The sequence below is a fragment of the Perissodus microlepis genome, chromosome 3 (assembly GCF_051167445.1).
Source record: "Perissodus microlepis isolate ML-2025 ecotype Zambia chromosome 3, ASM5116744v1, whole genome shotgun sequence".
In the NCBI taxonomy this organism is placed as follows: domain Eukaryota; kingdom Metazoa; phylum Chordata; class Actinopteri; order Cichliformes; family Cichlidae; genus Perissodus; species Perissodus microlepis.
In genome coordinates this window covers 27,452,353-27,475,346 of record NC_140463.1, presented here as the reverse complement: position 1 = coordinate 27,475,346, position 22,994 = coordinate 27,452,353, and the positions used below count along the sequence as shown (strand labels likewise).

Genomic DNA, 22,994 nt, shown 5'->3' with positions numbered 1-22,994 from the left:
GCAAAGGAGCACAGCTGTTAAGAGCTGGATTTGGAAGCATGGTGAGTGGTTTGTTTGGCTCCATTTTGCAGTTACAAGGAACAATATTAGGGCTTGGAGCAAGACTCAAAGATGGACTGATAAGAGCAGCGAAGACAGCATACGGCATTGGAGTAAGAGGGGCAGCAGCATGGGCAATCCAAAAGGCAAGCAACATAAAACATTTGGTTGCTGCTGGATTAGGGAGTATGGTGGCTAATCCATTTGGCTTCTTTTTGCAGTTAGGAATGACCATTTTCCAGGGTGGTGCAACTCTCACAGCTGAACTGATGTTAACACTTCAAAGAATATTAGAGATTGGAGCCACTCAGGCAGGGCCATGGGTAAAGCAAAAAGCAATAACAGTAGGAGAGTGTGTGTCGCAAAGAGCATGCATTGTCATTCAACACACAGTAGCATTGATAACACAACTGAAAGTAATGTTAGACATTGGAGCAGCATTGGCAAGAGAATTTGTGATCCAAAAAGTACACAACCTGACACAATGGGCAGGAGCTAGATTGGAGAGCATGGCGGGTGCTCTATTGGGCTCAGTTTCAGGGTTAACCGGCGCAACATTTAGACGTGTAGTAGCATTCACATTTAGACTGATATCAGCAGTTAAAGCGTCATTAAACTTTGGAGCAACAGGGCCAGGAGCACGGGTAATCCAAAGAGTAAGCCAAGTCGCAGAATGGGTACGTAATGGTGTAGAGAGTATGAGGGGTGGTCCATTTGGCTTGTTCCTCGGGTTAATTGGACAAGTATTTGGGATTGGAGCAGCACTTGCAGTAGCCTTAATAACAGCATTTAAAACGACATTATTTACTGATGCCACTGGGGCAGGAGCAGGGGTAATTCAAAAGTTAAAAGACTTACTGGAATGGGTCACTGAAAAAGCAAGCAAAGGAGCACAGCTGTTAAGAGCTGGATTTGGAAGCATGGTGAGTGGTTTGTTTGGCTCCATTTTGCAGTTACAAGGAACAATATTAGGGCTTGGAGCAAGACTCAAAGATGGACTGATAAGAGCAGCGAAGACAGCATACGGCATTGGAGTAAGAGGGGCAGCAGCATGGGCAATCCAAAAGGCAAGCAACATAAAACATTTGGTTGCTGCTGGATTAGGGAGTATGGTGGCTAATCCATTTGGCTTCTTTTTGCAGTTAGGAATGACCATTTTCCAGGGTGGTGCAACTCTCACAGCTGAACTGATGTTAACACTTCAAAGAATATTAGAGATTGGAGCCACTCAGGCAGGGCCATGGGTAAAGCAAAAAGCAATAACAGTAGGAGAGTGTGTGTCGCAAAGAGCATGCATTGTCATTCAACACACAGTAGCATTGATAACACAACTGAAAGTAATGTTAGACATTGGAGCAGCATTGGCAAGAGAATTTGTGATCCAAAAAGTACACAACCTGACACAATGGGCAGGAGCTAGATTGGAGAGCATGGCGGGTGCTCTATTGGGCTCAGTTTCAGGGTTAACCGGTGCAACATTTAGACGTGTAGTAGCATTCACATTTAGACTGATATCAGCAGTTAACGCGTCATTAAACTTTGCAGCAACAGGGCCAGGAGCACGGGTAATCCAAAGAGTAAGCCAAGTCGCAGAATGGGTACGTAATGGTGTAGAGAGCATGAGGGGCGGTCCATTTGGCTTGTTCCTCGGGTTAATTGGACAAGTATTTGGGATTGGAGCAGCACTTGCAGTAGCCTTAATAACAGCATTTAAAACAACATTATTTACTGATGCCACTGGGGCAGGAGCAGGGGTAATTCAAAAGTTAAAAGACTTACTGGAATGGGTCACAGAAAAAGCAAGCAAAGGAACACAATTGTTAAGAGCTGGATTTGGAAGCATGGTGAGTGGTTTGTTTGGCTCCATTTTGCAGTCACAAGGAAGAATATTAGGGCTTGGAGCAAGACTCAAAGATGGACTGATAAGAGCAGCGAAGACAGCATACGGCATTGGAGTAAGAGGGGCAGCAGCATGGGCAATCCAAAAGGCAAGCAACATAAAACATTTGGTTGCTGCTGGATTAGGGAGTATGGTGGCTAATCCATTTGGCTTCTTTTTGCAGTTAGGAATGACCATTTTACAGGGTGGTGCAACTCTCACAGCTGAACTGATGTTAACACTTCAAAGAATATTAGAGATTGGAGCCACTCAGGCAGGGCCATGGGTAAAGCAAAAAGCAATAACAGTAGGAGAGTGTGTGTCGCAAAGAGCATGCATTGTAATTCAACACACAGTAGCATTGATAACACAACTGAAAGTAATGTTAGACATTGGAGCAGCATTGGCAAGAGAATTTGTGATCCAAAAAGTACACAACCTGACACAATGGGCAGGAGCTAGATTGGAGAGCATGGCGGGTGCTCTATTGGGCTCAGTTTCAGGGTTAACCGGTGCAACATTTAGACGTGTAGTAGCATTCACATTTAGACTGATATCAGCAGTTAAAGCATCATTAAACTTTGGAGCAACAGGGCCAGGAGCACGGGTAATCCAAAGAGTAAGCCAAGTCGCAGAATGGGTACGTAATGGTGTAGAGAGTATGAGGGGTGGTCCATTTGGCTTGTTCCTCGGGTTAATTGGACAAGTATTTGGGATTGGAGCAGCACTTGCAGTAGCCTTAATAACAGCATTTAAAACGACATTATTTACTGATGCCACTGGGGCAGGAGCAGGGGTAATTCAAAAGTTAAAAGACTTACTGGAATGGGTCACTGAAAAAGCAAGCAAAGGAGCACAGCTGTTAAGAGCTGGATTTGGAAGCATGGTGAGTGGTTTGTTTGGCTCCATTTTGCAGTTACAAGGAAGAATACTAGGGCTTGGAGCAAGACTCAAAGATGGACTGATAAGAGCAGCGAAGACAGCATACGGCATTGGAGTAAGAGGGGCAGCAGCATGGGCAATCCAAAAGGCAAGCAACATAAAACATTTGGTTGCTGCTGGATTAGGGAGTATGGTGGCTAATCCATTTGGCTTCTTTTTGCAGTTAGGAATGACCATTTTCCAGGGTGGTGCAACTCTCACAGCTGAACTGATGTTAACACTTCAAAGAATATTAGAGATTGGAGCCACTCAGGCAGGGCCATGGGTAAAGCAAAAAGCAATAACAGTAGGAGAGTGTGTGTCGCAAAGAGCATGCATTGTCATTCAACACACAGTAGCATTGATAACACAACTGAAAGTAATGTTAGACATTGGAGCAGCATTGGCAAGAGAATTTGTGATCCAAAAAGTACACAACCTGACACAATGGGCAGGAGCTAGATTGGAGAGCATGGCGGGTGCTCTATTGGGCTCAGTTTCAGGGTTAACCGGTGCAACATTTAGACGTGTAGTAGCATTCACATTTAGACTGATATCAGCAGTTAAAGCGTCATTAAACTTTGGAGCAACAGGGCCAGGAGCACGGGTAATCCAAAGAGTAAGCCAAGTCGCAGAATGGGTACGTAATGGTGTAGAGAGTATGAGGGGTGGTCCATTAGGCTTGTTCCTCGGGTTAATTGGACAAGTATTTGGGATTGGAGCAGCACTTGCAGTAGCCTTAATAACAGCATTTAAAACGACATTATTTACTGATGCCACTGGGGCAGGAGCAGGGGTAATTCAAAAGTTAAAAGACTTACTGGAATGGGTCACTGAAAAAGCAAGCAAAGGAGCACAGCTGTTAAGAGCTGGATTTGGAAGCATGGTGAGTGGTTTGTTTGGCTCCATTTTGCAGTTACAAGGAAGAATATTAGGGCTTGGAGCAAGACTCAAAGATGGACTGATAAGAGCAGCGAAGACAGCATACGGCATTGGAGTAAGAGGGGCAGCAGCATGGGCAATCCAAAAGGCAAGCAACATAAAACATTTGGTTGCTGCTGGATTAGGGAGTATGGTGGCTAATCCATTTGGCTTCTTTTTGCAGTTAGGAATGACCATTTTCCAGGGTGGTGCAACTCTCACAGCTGAACTGATGTTAACACTTCAAAGAATATTAGAGATTGGAGCCACTCAGGCAGGGCCATGGGTAAAGCAAAAAGCAATAACAGTAGGAGAGTGTGTGTCGCAAAGAGCATGCATTGTAATTCAACACACAGTAGCATTGATAACACAACTGAAAGTAATGTTAGACATTGGAGCAGCATTGGCAAGAGCATTTGTGATCCAAAAAGTACACAACCTGACACAATGGGCAGGAGCTAGATTGGAGAGCATGGCGGGTGCTCTATTGGGCTCAGTTTCAGGGTTAACCGGTGCAACATTTAGACGTGTAGTAGCATTCACATTTAGACTGATATCAGCAGTTAAAGCGTCATTAAACTTTGCAGCAACAGGGCCAGGAGCACGGGTAATCCAAAGAGTAAGCCAAGTCGCAGAATGGGTACGTAATGGTGTAGAGAGTATGAGGGGTGGTCCATTTGGCTTGTTCCTCGGGTTAATTGGACAAGTATTTGGGATTGGAGCAGCACTTGCAGTAGCCTTAATAACAGCATTTAAAACGACATTATTTACTGATGCCACTGGGGCAGGAGCAGGGGTAATTCAAAAGTTAAAAGACTTACTGGAATGGGTCACTGAAAAAGCAAGCAAAGGAGCACAGCTGTTAAGAGCTGGATTTGGAAGCATGGTGAGTGGTTTGTTTGGCTCCATTTTGCAGTTACAAGGAAGAATATTAGGGCTTGGAGCAAGACTCAAAGATGGACTGATAAGAGCAGCGAAGACAGCATACGGCATTGGAGTAAGAGGGGCAGCAGCATGGGCAATCCAAAAGGCAAGCAACATAAAACATTTGGTTGCTGCTGGATTAGGGAGTATGGTGGCTAATCCATTTGGCTTCTTTTTGCAGTTAGGAATGACCATTTTCCAGGGTGGTGCAACTCTCACAGCTGAACTGATGTTAACACTTCAAAGAATATTAGAGATTGGAGCCACTCAGGCAGGGCCATGGGTAAAGCAAAAAGCAATAACAGTAGGAGAGTGTGTGTCGCAAAGAGCATGCATTGTAATTCAACACACAGTAGCATTGATAACACAAGTGAAAGTAATGTTAGACATTGGAGCAGCATTGGCAAGAGAATTTGTGATCCAAAAAGTACACAACCTGACACAATGGGCAGGAGCTAGATTGGAGAGCATGGCGGGTGCTCTATTGGGCTCAGTTTCAGGGTTAACCGGTGCAACATTTAGACGTGTAGTAGCATTCACATTTAGACTGATATCAGCAGTTAAAGCGTCATTAAACTTTGCAGCAACAGGGCCAGGAGCACGGGTAATCCAAAGAGTAAGCCAAGTCGCAGAATGGGTACGTAATGGTGTAGAGAGTATGAGGGGTGGTCCATTTGGCTTGTTCCTCGGGTTAATTGGACAAGTATTTGGGATTGGAGCAGCACTTGCAGTAGCCTTAATAACAGCATTTAAAACGACATTATTTACTGATGCCACTGGGGCAGGAGCAGGGGTAATTCAAAAGTTAAAAGACTTACTGGAATGGGTCACTGAAAAAGCAAGCAAAGGAGCACAGCTGTTAAGAGCTGGATTTGGAAGCATGGTGAGTGGTTTGTTTGGCTCCATTTTGCAGTTACAAGGAAGAATATTAGGGCTTGGAGCAAGACTCAAAGATGGACTGATAAGAGCAGCGAAGACAGCATACGGCATTGGAGTAAGAGGGGCAGCAGCATGGGCAATCCAAAAGGCAAGCAACATAAAACATTTGGTTGCTGCTGGATTAGGGAGTATGGTGGCTAATCCATTTGGCTTCTTTTTGCAGTTAGGAATGACCATTTTCCAGGGTGGTGCAACTCTCACAGCTGAACTGATGTTAACACTTCAAAGAATATTAGAGATTGGAGCCACTCAGGCAGGGCCATGGGTAAAGCAAAAAGCAATAACAGTAGGAGAGTGTGTGTCGCAAAGAGCATGCATTGTAATTCAACACACAGTAGCATTGATAACACAAGTGAAAGTAATGTTAGACATTGGAGCAGCATTGGCAAGAGAATTTGTGATCCAAAAAGTACACAACCTGACACAATGGGCAGGAGCTAGATTGGAGAGCATGGCGGGTGCTCTATTGGGCTCAGTTTCAGGGTTAACCGGTGCAACATTTAGACGTGTAGTAGCATTCACATTTAGACTGATATCAGCAGTTAAAGCGTCATTAAACTTTGCAGCAACAGGGCCAGGAGCACGGGTAATCCAAAGAGTAAGCCAAGTCGCAGAATGGGTACGTAATGGTGTAGAGAGTATGAGGGGTGGTCCATTTGGCTTGTTCCTCGGGTTAATTGGACAAGTATTTGGGATTGGAGCAGCACTTGCAGTAGCCTTAATAACAGCATTTAAAACGACATTATTTACTGATGCCACTGGGGCAGGAGCAGGGGTAATTCAAAAGTTAAAAGACTTACTGGAATGGGTCACTGAAAAAGCAAGCAAAGGAGCACAGCTGTTAAGAGCTGGATTTGGAAGCATGGTGAGTGGTTTGTTTGGCTCCATTTTGCAGTTACAAGGAAGAATATTAGGGCTTGGAGCAAGACTCAAAGATGGACTGATAAGAGCAGCGAAGACAGCATACGGCATTGGAGTAAGAGGGGCAGCAGCATGGGCAATCCAAAAGGCAAGCAACATAAAACATTTGGTTGCTGCTGGATTAGGGAGTATGGTGGCTAATCCATTTGGCTTCTTTTTGCAGTTAGGAATGACCATTTTCCAGGGTGGTGCAACTCTCACAGCTGAACTGATGTTAACACTTCAAAGAATATTAGAGATTGGAGCCACTCAGGCAGGGCCATGGGTAAAGCAAAAAGCAATAACAGTAGGAGAGTGTGTGTCGCAAAGAGCATGCATTGTAATTCAACACACAGTAGCATTGATAACACAACTGAAAGTAATGTTAGACATTGGAGCAGCATTGGCAAGAGCATTTGTGATCCAAAAAGTACACAACCTGACACAATGGGCAGGAGCTAGATTGGAGAGCATGGCGGGTGCTCTATTGGGCTCAGTTTCAGGGTTAACCGGTGCAACATTTAGACGTGTAGTAGCATTCACATTTAGACTGATATCAGCAGTTAAAGCGTCATTAAACTTTGGAGCAACAGGGCCAGGAGCACGGGTAATCCAAAGAGTAAGCCAAGTCGCAGAATGGGTACGTAATGGTGTAGAGAGTATGAGGGGTGGTCCATTTGGCTTGTTCCTCGGGTTAATTGGACAAGTATTTGGGATTGGAGCAGCACTTGCAGTAGCCTTAATAACAGCATTTAAAACGACATTATTTACTGATGCCACTGGGGCAGGAGCAGGGGTAATTCAAAAGTTAAAAGACTTACTGGAATGGGTCACTGAAAAAGCAAGCAAAGGAGCACAGCTGTTAAGAGCTGGATTTGGAAGCATGGTGAGTGGTTTGTTTGGCTCCATTTTGCAGTTACAAGGAAGAATATTAGGGCTTGGAGCAAGACTCAAAGATGGACTGATAAGAGCAGCGAAGACAGCATACGGCATTGGAGTAAGAGGGGCAGCAGCATGGGCAATCCAAAAGGCAAGCAACATAAAACATTTGGTTGCTGCTGGATTAGGGAGTATGGTGGCTAATCCATTTGGCTTCTTTTTGCAGTTAGGAATGACCATTTTACAGGGTGGTGCAACTCTCACAGCTGAACTGATGTTAACACTTCAAAGAATATTAGAGATTGGAGCCACTCAGGCAGGGCCATGGGTAAAGCAAAAAGCAATAACAGTAGGAGAGTGTGTGTCGCAAAGAGCATGCATTGTAATTCAACACACAGTAGCATTGATAACACAACTGAAAGTAATGTTAGACATTGGAGCAGCATTGGCAAGAGAATTTGTGATCCAAAAAGTACACAACCTGACACAATGGGCAGGAGCTAGATTGGAGAGCATGGCGGGTGCTCTATTGGGCTCAGTTTCAGGGTTAACCGGTGCAACATTTAGACGTGTAGTAGCATTCACATTTAGACTGATATCAGCAGTTAAAGCGTCATTAAACTTTGCAGCAACAGGGCCAGGAGCACGGGTAATCCAAAGAGTAAGCCAAGTCGCAGAATGGGTACGTAATGGTGTAGAGAGTATGAGGGGTGGTCCATTTGGCTTGTTCCTCGGGTTAATTGGACAAGTATTTGGGATTGGAGCAGCACTTGCAGTAGCCTTAATAACAGCATTTAAAACGACATTATTTACTGATGCCACTGGGGCAGGAGCAGGGGTAATTCAAAAGTTAAAAGACTTACTGGAATGGGTCACTGAAAAAGCAAGCAAAGGAGCACAGCTGTTAAGAGCTGGATTTGGAAGCATGGTGAGTGGTTTGTTTGGCTCCATTTTGCAGTTACAAGGAAGAATATTAGGGCTTGGAGCAAGACTCAAAGATGGACTGATAAGAGCAGCGAAGACAGCATACAGCATTGGAGTAAGAGGGGCAGCAGCATGGGCAATCCAAAAGGCAAGCAACATAAAACATTTGGTTGCTGCTGGATTAGGGAGTATGGTGGCTAATCCATTTGGCTTCTTTTTGCAGTTAGGAATGACCATTTTCCAGGGTGGTGCAACTCTCACAGCTGAACTGATGTTAACACTTCAAAGAATATTAGAGATTGGAGCCACTCAGGCAGGGCCATGGGTAAAGCAAAAAGCAATAACAGTAGGAGAGTGTGTGTCGCAAAGAGCATGCATTGTAATTCAACACACAGTAGCATTGATAACACAACTGAAAGTAATGTTAGACATTGGAGCAGCATTGGCAAGAGCATTTGTGATCCAAAAAGTACACAACCTGACACAATGGGCAGGAGCTAGATTGGAGAGCATGGCGGGTGCTCTATTGGGCTCAGTTTCAGGGTTAACCGGTGCAACATTTAGACGTGTAGTAGCATTCACATTTAGACTGATATCAGCAGTTAAAGCGTCATTAAACTTTGGAGCAACAGGGCCAGGAGCACGGGTAATCCAAAGAGTAAGCCAAGTCGCAGAATGGGTACGTAATGGTGTAGAGAGTATGAGGGGTGGTCCATTTGGCTTGTTCCTCGGGTTAATTGGACAAGTATTTGGGATTGGAGCAGCACTTGCAGTAGCCTTAATAACAGCATTTAAAACGACATTATTTACTGATGCCACTGGGGCAGGAGCAGGGGTAATTCAAAAGTTAAAAGACTTACTGGAATGGGTCACTGAAAAAGCAAGCAAAGGAGCACAGCTGTTAAGAGCTGGATTTGGAAGCATGGTGAGTGGTTTGTTTGGCTCCATTTTGCAGTTACAAGGAAGAATATTAGGGCTTGGAGCAAGACTCAAAGATGGACTGATAAGAGCAGCGAAGACAGCATACGGCATTGGAGTAAGAGGGGCAGCAGCATGGGCAATCCAAAAGGCAAGCAACATAAAACATTTGGTTGCTGCTGGATTAGGGAGTATGGTGGCTAATCCATTTGGCTTCTTTTTGCAGTTAGGAATGACCATTTTCCAGGGTGGTGCAACTCTCACAGCTGAACTGATGTTAACACTTCAAAGAATATTAGAGATTGGAGCCACTCAGGCAGGGCCATGGGTAAAGCAAAAAGCAATAACAGTAGGAGAGTGTGTGTCGCAAAGAGCATGCATTGTAATTCAACACACAGTAGCATTGATAACACAACTGAAAGTAATGTTAGACATTGGAGCAGCATTGGCAAGAGAATTTGTGATCCAAAAAGTACACAACCTGACACAATGGGCAGGAGCTAGATTGGAGAGCATGGCGGGTGCTCTACTGGGCTCGGTTTCAGGGTTAACCGGTGCAACATTTAGACGTGTAGTAGCATTCACATTTAGACTGATATCAGCAGTTAAAGCGTCATTAAACTTTGCAGCAACAGGGCCAGGAGCACGGGTAATCCAAAGAGTAAGCCAAGTCGCAGAATGGGTACGTAATGGTGTAGAGAGTATGAGGGGTGGTCCATTTGGCTTCTTCCTCGGGTTAATTGGACAAGTATTTGGGATTGGAGCAGCACTTGCAGTAGCCTTAATAACAGCATTTAAAACAACATTATTTACTGATGCCACTGGGGCAGGAGCAGGGGTAATTCAAAAGTTAAAAGACTTACTGGAATGGGTCACTGAAAAAGCAAGCAAAGGAGCACAGCTGTTAAGAGCTGGATTTGGAAGCATGGTGAGTGGTTTGTTTGGCTCCATTTTGCAGTTACAAGGAAGAATATTAGGGCTTGGAGCAAGACTCAAAGATGGACTGATAAGAGCAGCGAAGACAGCATACGGCATTGGAGTAAGAGGGGCAGCAGCATGGGCAATCCAAAAGGCAAGCAACATAAAACATTTGGTTGCTGCTGGATTAGGGAGTATGGTGGCTAATCCATTTGGCTTCTTTTTGCAGTTAGGAATGACCATTTTACAGGGTGGTGCAACTCTCACAGCTGAACTGATGTTAACACTTCAAAGAATATTAGAGATTGGAGCCACTCAGGCAGGACCATGGGTAAAGCAAAAAGCAATAACAGTAGGAGAGTGTGTGTCGCAAAGAGCATGCACTGTAATTCAACACACAGTAGCATTGATAACACAACTGAAAGTAATGTTACACATTGGAGCAGCATTGGCAAGAGAATTTGTGATCCAAAAAGTACACAACCTGACACAATGGGCAGGAGCTAGATTGGAGAGCATGGCGGGTGCTCTATTGGGCTCAGTTTCAGGGTTAACCGGTGCAACATTTAGACGTGTAGTAGCATTCACATTTAGACTGATATCAGCAGTTAAAGCGTCATTAAACTTTGCAGCAACAGGGCCAGGAGCACGGGTAATCCAAAGAGTAAGCCAAGTCGCAGAATGGGTACGTAATGGTGTAGAGAGTATGAGGGGTGGTCCATTTGGCTTCTTCCTCGGGTTAATTGGACAAGTATTTGGGATTGGAGCAGCACTTGCAGTAGCCTTAATGAAAGCATTTAAAACGACATTATTTACTGATGCCACTGGGGCAGGAGCAGGGGTAATTCAAAAGTTAAAAGACTTACTGGAATGGGTCACTGAAAAAGCAAGCAAAGGAGCACAGCTGTTAAGAGCTGGATTTGGAAGCATGGTGAGTGGTTTGTTTGGCTCCATTTTGCAGTTACAAGGAAGAATATTAGGGCTTGGAGCAAGACTCAAAGATGGACTGATAAGAGCAGCGAAGACAGCATACGGCATTGGAGTAAGAGGGGCAGCAGCATGGGCAATCCAAAAGGCAAGCAACATAAAACATTTGGTTGCTGCTGGATTAGGGAGTATGGTGGCTAATCCATTTGGCTTCTTTTTGCAGTTAGGAATGACCATTTTCCAGGGTGGTGCAACTCTCACAGCTGAACTGATGTTAACACTTCAAAGAATATTAGAGATTGGAGCCACTCAGGCAGGGCCATGGGTAAAGCAAAAAGCAATAACAGTAGGAGAGTGTGTGTCGCAAAGAGCATGCATTGTAATTCAACACACAGTAGCATTGATAACACAACTGAAAGTAATGTTACACATTGGAGCAGCATTGGCAAGAGAATTTGTGATCCAAAAAGTACACAACCTGACACAATGGGCAGGAGCTAGATTGGAGAGCATGGCGGGTGCTCTATTGGGCTCAGTTTCAGGGTTAACCGGTGCAACATTTAGACGTGTAGTAGCATTCACATTTAGACTGATATCAGCAGTTAAAGCGTCATTAAACTTTGCAGCAACAGGGCCAGGAGCACGGGTAATCCAAAGAGTAAGCCAAGTCGCAGAATGGGTACGTAATGGTGTAGAGAGTATGAGGGGTGGTCCATTTGGCTTCTTCCTCGGGTTAATTGGACAAGTATTTGGGATTGGAGCAGCACTTGCAGTAGCCTTAATAACAGCATTTAAAACAACATTATTTACTGATGCCACTGGGGCAGGAGCAGGGGTAATTCAAAAGTTAAAAGACTTACTGGAATGGGTCACTGAAAAAGCAAGCAAAGGAGTACAGCTGTTAAGAGCTGGATTTGGAAGCATGGTGAGTGGTTTGTTTGGCTCCATTTTGCAGTTACAAGGAAGAATATTAGGGCTTGGAGCAAGACTCAAAGATGGACTGATAAGAGCAGCGAAGACAGCATACGGCATTGGAGTAAGAGGGGCAGCAGCATGGGCAATCCAAAAGGCAAGCAACATAAAACATTTGGTTGCTGCTGGATTAGGGAGTATGGTGGCTAATCCATTTGGCTTCTTTTTGCAGTTAGGAATGACCATTTTACAGGGTGGTGCAACTCTCACAGCTGAACTGATGTTAACACTTCAAAGAATATTAGAGATTGGAGCCACTCAGGCAGGACCATGGGTAAAGCAAAAAGCAATAACAGTAGGAGAGTGTGTGTCGCAAAGAGCATGCACTGTAATTCAACACACAGTAGCATTGATAACACAACTGAAAGTAATGTTACACATTGGAGCAGCATTGGCAAGAGAATTTGTGATCCAAAAAGTACACAACCTGACACAATGGGCAGGAGCTAGATTGGAGAGCATGGCGGGTGCTCTATTGGGCTCAGTTTCAGGGTTAACCGGTGCAACATTTAGACGTGTAGTAGCATTCACATTTAGACTGATATCAGCAGTTAAAGCGTCATTAAACTTTGCAGCAACAGGGCCAGGAGCACGGGTAATCCAAAGAGTAAGCCAAGTCGCAGAATGGGTACGTAATGGTGTAGAGAGTATGAGGGGTGGTCCATTTGGCTTCTTCCTCGGGTTAATTGGACAAGTATTTGGGATTGGAGCAGCACTTGCAGTAGCCTTAATGAAAGCATTTAAAACGACATTATTTACTGATGCCACTGGGGCAGGAGCAGGGGTAATTCAAAAGTTAAAAGACTTACTGGAATGGGTCACTGAAAAAGCAAGCAAAGGAGCACAGCTGTTAAGAGCTGGATTTGGAAGCATGGTGAGTGGTTTGTTTGGCTCCATTTTGCAGTTACAAGGAAGAATATTAGGGCTTGGAGCAAGACTCAAAGATGGACTGATAAGAGCAGCGAAGACAGCATACGGCATTGGAGTAAGAGGGGCAGCAGCATGGGCAATCCAAAAGGCAAGCAACATAAAACATTTGGTTGCTGCTGGATTAGGGAGTATGGTGGCTAATCCATTTGGCTTCTTTTTGCAGTTAGGAATGACCATTTTACAGGGTGGTGCAACTCTCACAGCTGAACTGATGTTAACACTTCAAAGAATATTAGAGATTGGAGCCACTCAGGCAGGGCCATGGGTAAAGCAAAAAGCAATAACAGTAGGAGAGTGTGTGTCGCAAAGAGCATGCATTGTAATTCAACACACAGTAGCATTGATAACACAACTGAAAGTAATGTTACACATTGGAGCAGCATTGGCAAGAGAATTTGTGATCCAAAAAGTACACAACCTGACACAATGGGCAGGACCTAGATTGGAGAGCATGGCGGGTGCTCTATTGGGCTCAGTTTCAGGGTTAACCGGTGCAACATTTAGACGTGTAGTAGCATTCACATTTAGACTGATATCAGCAGTTAAAGCGTCATTAAACTTTGCAGCAACAGGGCCAGGAGCACGGGTAATCCAAAGAGTAAGCCAAGTCGCAGAATGGGTACGTAATGGTGTAGAGAGTATGAGGGGTGGTCCATTTGGCTTCTTCCTCGGGTTAATTGGACAAGTATTTGGGATTGGAGCAGCACTTGCAGTAGCCTTAATAACAGCATTTAAAACAACATTATTTACTGATGCCACTGGGGCAGGAGCAGGGGTAATTCAAAAGTTAAAAGACTTACTGGAATGGGTCACTGAAAAAGCAAGCAAAGGAGTACAGCTGTTAAGAGCTGGATTTGGAAGCATGGTGAGTGGTTTGTTTGGCTCCATTTTGCAGTTACAAGGAAGAATATTAGGGCTTGGAGCAAGACTCAAAGATGGACTGATAAGAGCAGCGAAGACAGCATACGGCATTGGAGTAAGAGGGGCAGCAGCATGGGCAATCCAAAAGGCAAGCAACATAAAACATTTGGTTGCTGCTGGATTAGGGAGTATGGTGGCTAATCCATTTGGCTTCTTTTTGCAGTTAGGAATGACCATTTTACAGGGTGGTGCAACTCTCACAGCTGAACTGATGTTAACACTTCAAAGAATATTAGAGATTGGAGCCACTCAGGCAGGACCATGGGTAAAGCAAAAAGCAATAACAGTAGGAGAGTGTGTGTCGCAAAGAGCATGCACTGTAATTCAACACACAGTAGCATTGATAACACAACTGAAAGTAATGTTAGACATTGGAGCAGCATTGGCAAGAGCATTTGTGATCCAAAAAGTACACAACCTGACACAATGGGCAGGAGCTAGATTGGAGAGCATGGCGGGTGCTCTATTGGGCTCAGTTTCAGGGTTAACCGGTGCAACATTTAGACGTGTAGTAGCATTCACATTTAGACTGATATCAGCAGTTAAAGCGTCATTAAACTTTGCAGCAACAGGGCCAGGAGCACGGGTAATCCAAAGAGTAAGCCAAGTCGCAGAATGGGTAGGTAATGGTGTAGAGAGTATGAGGGGTGGTCCATTTGGCTTCTTCCTCGGGTTAATTGGACAAGTATTTGGGATTGGAGCAGCACTTGCAGTAGCCTTAATAACAGCATTTAAAACGACATTATTTACTGATGCCACTGGGGCAGGAGCAGGGGTAATTCAAAAGTCAAAAGACTTACTGGAATGGGTCACTGAAAAAGCAAGCAAAGGAGCACAGCTGTTAAGAGCTGGATTTGGAAGCATGGTGAGTGGTTTGTTTGGCTCCATTTTGCAGTTACAAGGAAGAATATTAGGGCTTGGAGCAAGACTCAAAGATGGACTGATAAGAGCAGCGAAGACAGCATACGGCATTGGAGTAAGAGGGGCAGCAGCATGGGCAATCCAAAAGGCAAGCAACATAAAACATTTGGTTGCTGCTGGATTAGGGAGTATGGTGGCTAATCCATTTGGCTTCTTTTTGCAGTTAGGAATGACCATTTTACAGGGTGGTGCAACTCTCACAGCTGAACTGATGTTAACACTTCAAAGAATATTAGAGATTGGAGCCACTCAGGCAGGGCCATGGGTAAAGCAAAAAGCAATAACAGTAGGAGAGTGTGTGTCGCAAAGAGCATGCATTGTAATTCAACACACAGTAGCATTGATAACACAACTGAAAGTAATGTTAGACATTGGAGCAGCATTGGCAAGAGAATTTGTGATCCAAAAAGTACACAACCTGACACACTGGGCAGGAGCTAGATTGGAGAGCATGGCGGGTGCTCTACTGGGCTCGGTTTCAGGGTTAACCGGTGCAACATTTAGACGTGTAGTAGCATTCACATTTAGACTGATATCAGCAGTTAAAGCGTCATTAAACTTTGCAGCAACAGGGCCAGGAGCACGGGTAATCCAAAGAGTAAGCCAAGTCGCAGAATGGGTACGTAATGGTGTAGAGAGTATGAGGGGTGGTCCATTTGGCTTGTTCCTCGGGTTAATTGGACAAGTATTTGGGATTGGAGCAGCACTTGCAGTAGCCTTAATAACAGCATTTAAAACGACATTATTTACTGATGCCACTGGGGCAGGAGCAGGGGTAATTCAAAAGTTAAAAGACTTACTGGAATGGGTCACTGAAAAAGCAAGCAAAGGAGCACAGCTGTTAAGAGCTGGATTTGGAAGCATGGTGAGTGGTTTGTTTGGCTCCATTTTGCAGTTACAAGGAAGAATATTAGGGCTTGGAGCAAGACTCAAAGATGGACTGATAAGAGCAGCGAAGACAGCATACGGCATTGGAGTAAGAGGGGCAGCAGCATGGGCAATCCAAAAGGCAAGCAACATAAAACATTTGGTTGCTGCTGGATTAGGGAGTATGGTGGCTAATCCATTTGGCTTCTTTTTGCAGTTAGGAATGACCATTTTCCAGGGTGGTGCAACTCTCACAGCTGAACTGATGTTAACACTTCAAAGAATATTAGAGATTGGAGCCACTCAGGCAGGGCCATGGGTAAAGCAAAAAGCAATAACAGTAGGAGAGTGTGTGTCGCAAAGAGCATGCATTGTAATTCAACACACAGTAGCATTGATAACACAAGTGAAAGTAATGTTAGACATTGGAGCAGCATTGGCAAGAGCATTTGTGATCCAAAAAGTACACAACCTGACACAATGGGCAGGAGCTAGATTGGAGAGCATGGCGGGTGCTCTATTGGGCTCAGTTTCAGGGTTAACTGGCGCAACATTTAGGCGTGTAGTAGCATTCACATTTAGACTGATAAGAAGATTTCACATACCCTTAATTTTTGGAGCAACAGGGCCAGGAGCACGGGTAATAAAGAAGTCAAGGAAAGTAAGAGAATTGTTGCTGAATGTTTTAAAGAGTATCATGAGTGCCCTTTTTGGCTTGGTTTCCACCTCTATAGTAACTATGTTATGGGATCGACTAGCATTAACAATAAAACAGATAAGAACACCTAAAAACAATTTAGGTAGTACTCATATGTGTAATTCAGCAAATAAGCCAATTTGTAGAATGCGTCGTCATAGAAAGCGTGGACGGCACTCTCTTTGGCTTGTTGTAAGAGTTCGTGGAAACAACATCAAAGTGTGGAGTAATAGTAGCAGTAGAGCTGATAGTATCACTAATAACAGTCGTAGTCATTGGAGTATAACACATAAGAATCTTGATATTCCAAAAAGTAAGATAAGTACCACACTAGGTCCATGGCGAACTACGCAGAATGGTGGGGTCTCCACTTGTGTTTCTTTCAGGGTCAGAAGGAGGCTTAGGGGTTTGAGCAGCATTTATTGCAGGAACGCTAACACTAATCAATTGCCTTATTCATCATAGTAGCAGTGGCTGAGCATTTTTAAAGCACATAACAACCACATTACAATGGATAAGGCCATAACAAAAAACCAAATAAGCAGAATGGGTAGCTTCAGGTTTGGAGGTTGCATAGCAGCATGGGCATTAAAAAAATGATCAATAATATTTAACTGGGTAATTGCAATTGAACCAAAGTATCATAATGTTTATCCAAAAATAAGCAAAGTAACAGAAAGAATAGGTGGTGGATTATGCAGCATGGTGGGTGCTTTTCTGTGATTCCTTTTAGGGTTCAGAGGAACAATATTATCAGGTAGGGCAGCATTTCAGTTAGTTCTTAAAAAAAACATTAGGCAGGAACATGGTTAATTCAAACAGTGAGCAAAGTCTGCAAACTGGTAACACAAAATATATGCAAAGTAATTTAGTGGGGACCGAAAGTATGTCAACTTTTGCAAAACCTGTGTCACAGTCATCAAATAATACTTTTGACTTACTGACTTTACGCATTGCTTCTATCAAGGCTTTTGCTCAAAGTACCAATTACAGTGACTCTTTTCTTATTACAGTTAGGGATTTGTGTTATTATTATTTTTATTATTATTTTTATTATTATTATTATTATTATCTTGTAATGAAATTCTGACACTAGTTAATGTGTGTGTGAGTGTGTGTGTGTGTGTGTGTGTGTGTGTGTGGGGGGGGGGGGGGGGGGGGTGGTCCTGTTCCCAGTTTACCAGTGGTATTATAAATGATTTAATAATACAGAACATGCAATATAGCAATAATAGATCTTAAAAGTTTTTATGATTTGAATGCTTCTCTTCTTACTTTCTCTCTTCCTTGTCTTGTAAAACTAACATTTTTGACTCATAAAAAGATTCTTGTAAGATTGTTTGCATTTTAATTGTTTTAACGCAGTTAAGTGCAGTTCACTGTACATGTGTCCTATGTTCCCTTAACATTCACAAATGTAATAGTGCATTCAATTTGGGATTTTCATCCGTTTTGTACTTAAATTACTATTCTTTTTATCTATTTTCTACTTTATGTATTTACATTTTTCAATATAATGAAGTAATTTGGAATTTGTGGATACCTTATAATGTAACCTATTTTGCAATATAATGTTTGATTTTTTACTTAATCTGAAACATTCTATGATGCATTACTCAAGAATAAAAGAATGAAACATATTTCTTTTTTCAAATTGTTTTTCTTTCTTTTACTAACACCTTAGCCTTAAATTCCCTTACTTGTCATATATAGGTAAATAGAGCAAATACATCTTTTAAACATTGGTATTGGATACTGCAAATGCAGTCTCGGAAACAAAGGCGCAGTAATAGTGGTAAATTATTTTTAGAGCCCCAACAGGTACAATTATATTAACAAATATTAAAAAGTATATATTTACACTTGTTAGACTGTTAGATTTTAAACTGAACTCTAAAATGCAATGTCTAACTTAAAGCAACTGTTGTTGTGATTTGGTACTATAGAAATAAACTTGAATTGAATTGGGGGGGGGAAAAGCATCAGAGGACAGTCTGAGTTTGGGCAAATAGAAAAAGAAATTTGCCAAAATGTTTATTTCAGATTTGAAAGCTTTATTGTATTTGCACAAAGCCCTGTCTGGAATCCCTTTGATTTTGTGGGGTGACCTGAAGACTAAGGTTTATCCCAAAAGAACATCAAATGTGGAGGAGTTTGATTCATCATAGAAGAATCGGCTGGGTTTATTCAGGAGACGTGTTTGAGAGTTGTTGAATAAAAAGGATACCTGATTGTGTCACGATCTGAGAGGCAGATCGTCAGGAGATGTAGGATGTGGATCCAAACGCAAACGCTGATGACAGCTCTGACGAAAGTTTATTAATAAAGGAAAACAAAATACAAACCAAAGCAGAGCATGGCAGGGAATTGCACTAACAAAACCTAAACTGGAAACAGCTACAAAATAATAATATAAGGTACAAAAAAACCTGTGACTCGAAACCTGAAAACCTGAGAAGTTGAAGCTGAAAACATGGAGAGACACACGGCAGAAATACAGGGGATGACACACAGATGAACCAGCAACTAACAGAGGCAAACGCAAGGCTTAAATACACAGAGGGAGAGCACAGCTAGGAGTAACTGGGCATGACAAGAGAAGGACGTAAAACAGAATACACTAACATGAGACAAGACCTTTCAAAGTAAAACAGGAAACATACATTGACAGAACTCAGACCTGATACTGACACAGAACTGTGGGAACATAGAACCAAAACCTAAGAACTAACAAAGACATCAAGAAAGTTTATATTTTACCTCTTGGTAAAAAATAAACTTTATAGGCTCAAATCATTCTGGCCTACACCATATTTGGAAATCAGTCAGAGATCCATGTTTTCAATTATAAAACAACAGAATGTCAAATATCAAGCCATTCTTTTCTCATTGTTCTTAAATAAGTCATTCCACTGCTTACTTATGTTGAAAAGAGAATAAATGCAGGACCAACTAGCAGGTGTTGGAGCTACTGAAGACAAGGAAGGAATATGTGAGACACAGTTAAGTCTATAATATATTGGCCAAAGACACATTTCTTTGCCCTTTAACCTCTATACATCACACAGTTGATTCCAAATCAAATAAGCAAAATGCGAGTTTTAATTTAAGGGTTTTAAAATAAACCCTTTCTGCACTCACTTTTGTAACTGAAAGATATGCTCTCTTCTGAAGCATACTGGAGCAGCCAGTTCCATGTGGAGGAAGTACTCAAAACAAGAAAGAAGGAACACTTAAAAAAACCCCAAGCAAACAAACAACACAGAGAAGAATTACACAGGAACAGGTCATCAGGAAATTAGATACAGACATAAGTCAGTTATCAGATTATAGTGTTTGAGATACTTGCAGAAAAGTTTGAATGTCATTTAGTAGGTAGTTGGTTATTCAGTATTCAGTTTTATATTTAAGAACTGAAAGCATCCTCTTTTGAAGCACAAAAGATAATTGAGTTCTATGTAGAGGAAGAACTCAAAATAAGGAAGGAGGAACGAAAAAGAAATAAAAAAAGCAAGAAGATAATTAGATAGACTTCAGGGAATGGATCAGAGACAGAGGTTAGATATCAGGTTAGAGTCTTTGAGATACCTTTGACCAACTTTTCAAACTAGTTTATAGAAAGTTTTTGTACAACCCTTTGTATTAAAGCTGAAAGTCTGCACTTCAATAGGTTGTTGATCGACTTGATTGACTGGCCATATCTCCATCAACTACAACTTTTGCCTCCTGTATTCAAACACAGCTCTAAATACATACAAATAAACCAAGTCTAAACAGTAAATAGTTTTAATAGCACTTACAAATTGTAAATCATTCAAAAAAGTAAAGTAAAAACACGAGCTAGCACACGGAAATAATACATTCCAAACAATTTAAAGTATTGATATCCACAATTTTTTAATGCGGCCTTCAATTATATGTTGGCTTTCAATCACTGAAAATTAAACGCCTAAAATTTTAAAGTTTAAATAATTACAACCTTGGAAGTGGAAGATTACCAGCAATGTTCCAGTAACTAGAAAGGAAAAAAGTAAAGCTTCAATCTGAACAAAAAAACAGACTGGGTTACAATTATTTAATTTAATTTAATGTATTCTGTGTAAAAGACGAAACAAAATGCATGCAACAATTTGTTTCCAAATAATGGGAAACCCCCAGCTATCCCCACCTCCAATATGAACATATTTCCAATAGCAAGTGAAAGTAACCTGGGAATGTCTACTGGGTTCAAATGCAACAAGACACACAATGTTTGTCAAGCTCCGCTTCTTGCTCATTCACTGCAAAAATGCTCGGTAAGTTAACCCTAGAACCCAACAGAAATATTGACACCTGCATTTTGAAAATGTATATTTTAAATAACTGAAAAAGACAATTGGATGAAGTTTTAAGATTATTATCTATAAATCTGTAAGTTGCAGCAAGCCAAGCTGGATGCTTGTCTTGAGAAAGGACAAATTATTATTTTATTAATTATCCTGTACCATGCTATCATATATTTTACCAAGCAATTCTTCTCACACAGTCAGGGATATGTTTCTCTCAGTGCAAGCTTCACTCATACATTCAAACAGGAACTCGTTTTTTTTTTTTGTTTGTTTGTTTGTTTGTTTTGTTTTGTCTCCACTCATTCAACTAATTTGCATATTAAGTCATATCTCAACGACAACAGAAATGCATATTCAAAACATTACCAAAAAATTAAATTATTATTATTTTTCTTCTTACAGTAATAACTTCTTTTGCTCAATCAGCACACGACCACTTCCAATTTACAACTTTGAATTAAATTTATTATCTGATCACCGTTTGGTAACACCCCTGTATTTTCCTTTTCACAAAAGCCCCCAGTTGTCGTGCAACTTCTCGAGTTATTCCTCAGCAATGGATAACCTCAGCATCTGATAGCAAATGTCTATTAAATCTACACCATTTAGCATTTATGTGATATATTAACATTCATGAGTGTAAGCTGGTCTTCATTGCATGTATGGGTTTGTATTCAGATTAATTTATGCATATTTGCGCTGAGCTGTGGATTCAAACTGTCTCGCTCCTCATTCTCTCCAAAAAAAATTTCACGTATTTCTACTTGTGTATGTATATTTTCTATTCATTTATGTAATTTAGTCTATTTATTTCTTAATTTCTTAATTTATTTTATTTATCTTTCCATTGCGATGCTCTGGACATTTCTAAACCTCCACAAGTTCAGCCTCAATTTTCAACCCAATTTTCATATGCTCTCACCTTAACACGACCAGCCTTCACCTCTCCCCTGTCCTCATCTACTCTTCTCACAGTTGCCTGTGTGCGCTCCCGAATCTCCTGCAAGCACAGGCCCAAATCAGCTGTTTGTTCTTCTCTGTTCATTCTCTTCTTCTTTTCAGGCTCTTATTTTGCTGCTTGACTTTGCATGGCAAATCTGAAACTCAGACAGTCCCATCAAGTCCATCCACACAATGATGTCACTGGTACACTTCCCAGCTTGTGATCAGAGCGCATGTTTCCCACCACGGTATTTATACATGCTCCTGGAACCTTCAGAGTTTTAGGTCAGTCCTGCTGTCTTTTGCCTGCTGTTAATTCTTGAAGTCCACGGTGTTGCTCTGTCTGTCTTCTGTCTTCAGGAAGAGATTGACCGTCCTCACAGCTTCTTCTCAGGATAAAGACAGGATGAGAGGTGAAGCTGTGAAATTTTCAGCCAAAACATGGCCTGTTTGTCATCCCAATTAAGTTAATCTAACATTTTGCCACTGTACTCATCCAGGAGGTTGAGCATGGGCACCTGTATTAACACACTAAGACATTTATTTAATCTCATTTCCTTTCATTTCTCTAATTCTTCTATCTAGATTTTAAGGCGTCTTTCTCTCTCTCACGTTGCACACACATCAGGCAATTTCCATCAAACTGCCTGCAAACATTTCACTTCCTGTCACAGACACACACACTCACCCAGTGCTTCTTACACACACACACACTATATATACTGTACCCTCTGTAATTTTACTCACTTTTAACATAAAAACATGCACCCTCGGACACGCACACAAACTGAACAGGTTCACACAGGTAGATACTAAGGTCTTTACACTTGCAAGCATTACCAAAAAAGAAATCCTTCACATCAAAGTCCTCAGCATGATTAGCAGAATTCCTTTGGCACACATCTTCAACACACGTCACAATTCTCTTAGCTCAGCTCTGCAGCACAATTCACACAATACTTTCAGCACCAATTTAGCACAATTCACTCAGGTGTTTAGTAGCTCTTCTCACACACATCACACCATTCTCTGTCACACTTTCAAAACAATCTCTACTTCTGACTGTATACCCCAAAGAGAATTTTACACTTCACTATATATTCACACATTTATATATATAACAAAAGACACCAAATGTGAAGACATACTTTTACACAAACATCTGCTGGTACCAGACTTTTCCTACACAATTTTGACAACTTTAAAAGCGTCCAACGCCAAGGTCTAACCTTTTTCTGACCAATTAACCAGTATCAGTTCCAAACTGTGACTGGCCCGATTTCTACACAACCTATTTTATTTTTAGAAGCGTCCAAGTCTAACTTCC

The 22,994-nt window shown here is 42.0% G+C and overlaps 1 protein-coding gene across 1 annotated transcript in view; it reads left to right on the top strand.

Moving 5' to 3' along the window:
• Positions 1-22,066, top strand: part of LOC146390822 (GTPase IMAP family member 9-like) — a 34,618-nt gene extending 12,552 nt beyond the window's left edge. Inside the window, exon 3 of the mRNA XM_084922394.1 lies at positions 22,028-22,066. Within this exon, the coding sequence (XP_084778520.1) occupies positions 22,028-22,066 (39 nt within the window). The remainder of the gene's footprint in view (positions 1-22,027) is intronic.
• The last annotated feature ends 928 nt before the right edge of the window (positions 22,067-22,994 follow it).